The 4,183-nt window shown below is 37.4% G+C and overlaps 1 protein-coding gene across 4 annotated transcripts in view; it reads right to left on the reverse strand.

Moving 5' to 3' along the window:
• Positions 1-4,183, reverse strand: part of LOC106871594 (zinc finger CCHC domain-containing protein 24) — an 18,012-nt gene that overhangs the window by 7,074 nt on the left and 6,755 nt on the right. For 3 of the 4 annotated variants that reach the window (XR_001409671.2, XR_008264551.1, XM_014918111.2), the window contains exons 2-3: positions 1,973-2,041; positions 917-1,099 (exon numbers count right to left, since the gene is read on the reverse strand). Coding sequence is in view for 2 of the 4 variants with exons in the window: in XM_014918111.2 (XP_014773597.1) it covers positions 917-1,099; positions 1,973-2,041 (252 nt within the window). In the remaining 2 variants the exon portion in view is untranslated. The remainder of the gene's footprint in view (positions 1-916; positions 1,100-1,972; positions 2,042-4,183) is intronic. The other variant, XM_014918112.2, reaches the window with a different exon arrangement.

Raw genomic sequence — 4,183 nt, forward strand, 5'->3', positions numbered from 1 at the left:
ATATATATATATATATATATATATATATATATATATATATACACATACATATATATACATACATACATACCCAAAAGAGACCGATAGAATAAGTACTAGGCTTACAAAAAATAAATCCTGGGATCGATTTGTTCGACTAAAGGTGGTGCTCCAGCATGGCTGCAGTCACATGACTGAAACGAAGTAAAACAATAAAAAAACTATGTCATTTTAATCCTGAGCAACGCCAGGTGTCTCTGCTAGTTTGAAATAATAGATAATAATAATAATATCTACAACAACAACAACAATAATCTTTTCTGCTATAAGCACAAGTCCTGGAATTTGGGGAGAGGGGACAAATTGATTACATTGACCCCCAGCATTCAACTGGTACTTATTTCATTGACCTCCAAAAGAAGGAAAGACAAAGTCAACTTTGGTGGAATTTGAACTCAGATCATAAAGACATGCAAAATGCTGCAAAGCATTTGGCCCACCCTGCTAAAGATTCTGCTAAACTCACCACCTTAACAACAAGTTCTTCAGATTTTGGCAGAAGGTCAGCAGTTTTAGTGGGAGGGTGTTAGTCAATTAGATTGCTACCAGCTCTTGACTGGGGCTTTATTTTATGGACCCCTAAAAGAACGAAAGGCAAAGTTGACCTCAGTAGGATTTGAACTCAGAACATCAACAGCCAGAGCAAACACCACAAGGTGGTGAACTGGCAGAATTGTTAGAAAAACTGCCTTTTGGTGTCTATTCTGGCTCTTTATGTTCTGAGTTCAAATCTCACCAGTGTCACCATGGATTTTTTTTATTGAACCCTGTACAAACCATGTACTGGGCTTATGGTTTTGTGGAATGCTTCCCCTTAAAATTGTTGGCCTTGTGCCAAAATAAGACAAGAAGTATGTAGAATTAGTTTGATACTTACCTGAGGGCAGTCCTTGATATAATGCCCTTTTCTAAAACATAAATGACAAAGGTAGTGACTTGGTGGACGTTTGCTTGTCTGTCGGTCGATAATAGTTAATTCGCTGAATTGGTTTCTTAGTTCATGGACATTATCAAATGATGTTGAAGTTAGTGGCGTAAGGGAATTCGATTGAAATGATGCCTGGTGAAGAAAGAGACAAGACATTAGCAGAAACTTAAATATAAACAATAAAAGAGAAAGCAACACTTTTCTTTGTTACAAAGCAAGATTAACCTTTTGAAAACGCCTCTTTCTAGCACTGAAGATATTGGTAATATGGGCAGTTGTCAAAAGCACTCACCATCTATAACTCTCTCTTCCTTTACTCAATCATCCCATTTATATTCTGACCACTGTCCCTTATCAGTATGCCTGGTATTTTGCCATCATCTCTATCCTGCTGTCTCCCACTCTCTCTCCCCTTCTACACTTCCCTCAGGTTGGGTAACCGTGTATTTCTTTTGCAGTAGCAAACCTATTTCTTTCTTCATTCCTGATCTCTCTCACTCTGACCAGGTAACTTTGTACTTCCTCTAGAGAAAGACACCTGTATCTGTCTCACTATAACCTTTCCATTATCATCTCTTTATTGTTTACATGTTCGAGTCATTGGACAACGGCCCTACTGGAACACTGGGTTGACCTCAGTACTAATTTCTTTTTTTAAAAGTCTCATATTTATTCTATTGGTCTGCTTTATTGGCCCCCTAAAATTACAGTGGTGTAAACAAACCAACACCATTTGTCAAGCAATGCTGACAAGACAAACCCAACCACAAAGGCAAGCACACACACATACATATCAAGCTTCCACGCAGTTTCCATCTACCAAATCCATTCACAAGGCATTGATCGACCAAGGGCTATAGTAGAAGACACTTTCCCAAGGTGCCTTGCCATGGGACTGAACCCAGAACCACACAGTTGCAAAGCAAGCTTCTTAAACACACAGCCAGGTCTACTCTCATAAAGTTCTTTTGATTACAAATTTATCTGAAGACTCGAATGTTCGACCTTTTTGGAGTAGACAGCTATGCCAGGTGGTGTTCCTTTCTTGGCAGTTTTCAGTTGCTGGAAATGACCCTGGCAAGAAAAGAAATACTTTTCATTAATTACAGTTTCTCTTTCGTTGTTTGTACAATTTTTCATGGAAAAAAAACATAGCTTTATAATGTTTTATAAATGTGTGTGTGTGTATACTTCTAGTATAGGATTGATTCGTTAGCCCAAGGCTATAGTACAAAATACTTGCCAAAGGTGCCACACAGTGTAACTAAACCCGAAACCACGTAGTTGCAAAGCAAGCTTCTTAACCATACGGCCATGTCTGTGCCGAAGCCTTCTTAAGATGTTTGTTTGCGTTTATTCATAAATAAACAGTCAAAATGTAGATATATTTCCTTAGATGTTTAACGTTCGTTTCCTTTGTGGAGGAAGACGAGATTAATGCGAGTGTTTAGTTAATGCATGTGAACTGCAGACTAATCTATGTCCGTCGATACTCAGAGATCAAAAGATGGATACAGATCTCATTTGATACAACTGCGATTGTCTCTGAATGGCAGTCTGAAAATTCAGATGCCTTCCTCTTAAATGGGACAAAATAGAAAAATGCTGAAGTGTATACTTCCTGGTGAAAATGCGATAATAAACAACTTGGCTAAATTAATGTAACCTAAATCATACGTTTATAGTCTGTAAATACTTGCTGTTCTTATCCAGTTCCATTTGAAGACGTACATGTTGCATATTGTGGTTTAAGACGTACATGTTGCATAATGTGTCCTGCTAACTAATGGAAACACTAGGCATGTTTGGAGTTGGTATGAGTCAACTTCCAAATAGTTGATTGTACAAGAGGAGTTGTAACTCCATCTGGCATTTCTACAGATGTATTCCACCATCCCACTTGGTTTCCTTATAACTTTTTGGAAAATAGATACTTTTTTGCATAAAATTCTCGAGAAATAGGTTTCTGTTGCTGTAGACTACGATTAAATAGGATTTGATGTGAAAAGAAAAATTGGTGGATGGTATTGGATTATTCACCGTCTTCATCAAAATACAGGAAGAAAATAAAGTCAAGGTGTGTGAATCATCGACCCAATCCCATTTTATTTCCACATTAAACTTAGACATAATCGTTATACACACTATCTGAAATGAATTTGCAGAAAATTTTATTTGAAAATAAAATTTTTTTTTAGAAAGTTAAGGCGAAAAAAAAATCGAAGTAAGTTGTTTATCTGCAATTCCTCTCCCCATACACTGAATTTCTTTTTTCACCACAAATCCCGATATAATCCTAATCAAATGCATCTTCGTAAAATTTCATTAAAGAATATGCGTTTTTCGGAAAGCTATGAGGAAACAAAAGTCTTGGGGGTGGAAGAGAGGTAAAGGTAAATGAAACCTGTGAGAGAAAGGGAAGGAGGGAAGGAAAAGGTAAAACGTTCAGAGTGAAAATGAGAAGTAAATTTAAGCAAAATGAGAGAGAGAGACGGAGAGGACATCTTTGACGTTAATGTGTCGGTATTTAATCTCATTGTATAATCTCTGTTCTTGATGTATATATCAGTAAATAACAAGAAAGCCATGCAGTTCTATATTTAAGAGATGAGGAATTACGTACATTATTTACATTTGATGGATATTTGTCCTCGTTTGTTGTTAACAACAAACAAGATGAGGGCAAATATCCGTCAAATGTAAATAATGTAAAGAAAGTCATGATCAGTTGACAATCTCTTCTGTTCCCGTATTTTGTCAGAATACTTCTTTAGAGCGAATTAGTTGATGTAACCATCCAAGGAGTGTTTAAAAGACATATTTTAAAAACAATTTGAAAAGAAAGAAAAAAAACACTTTAAAAGTATAAAAGATCAGATTATCGGGACACACCCCCCTCTCGTCGGCCCCATAACTTCCTCACCAAGAAAACAAAGAAAAAAAAGGTGAGGAATTAAGCAGCAGAGAATGGTGGAGAGAGAGTAATGGGTTATGCACCCCAGACCAAATTGGGCATGTTTAATAGCGCCTGCAAAGGCGTTGCTACAGAGAATAGCCAGTGACACTCGCTGCAGCAGCAGGGCAGTGAGGGAGCCGACAACACCTGAGGTTTCGATGGCCACCAGCACAAACTGATAGCGGCCATTCAAACTACTCTCTATTTCTTTTCTCTCCTTTGTGTTACGGATGGCGATACCCGAAGAGTGAATAGCAATT

The sequence above is a fragment of the Octopus bimaculoides genome, chromosome 7 (genome assembly GCF_001194135.2).
Source record: "Octopus bimaculoides isolate UCB-OBI-ISO-001 chromosome 7, ASM119413v2, whole genome shotgun sequence".
Classification (NCBI taxonomy): Eukaryota; Metazoa; Mollusca; class Cephalopoda; order Octopoda; family Octopodidae; genus Octopus; species Octopus bimaculoides.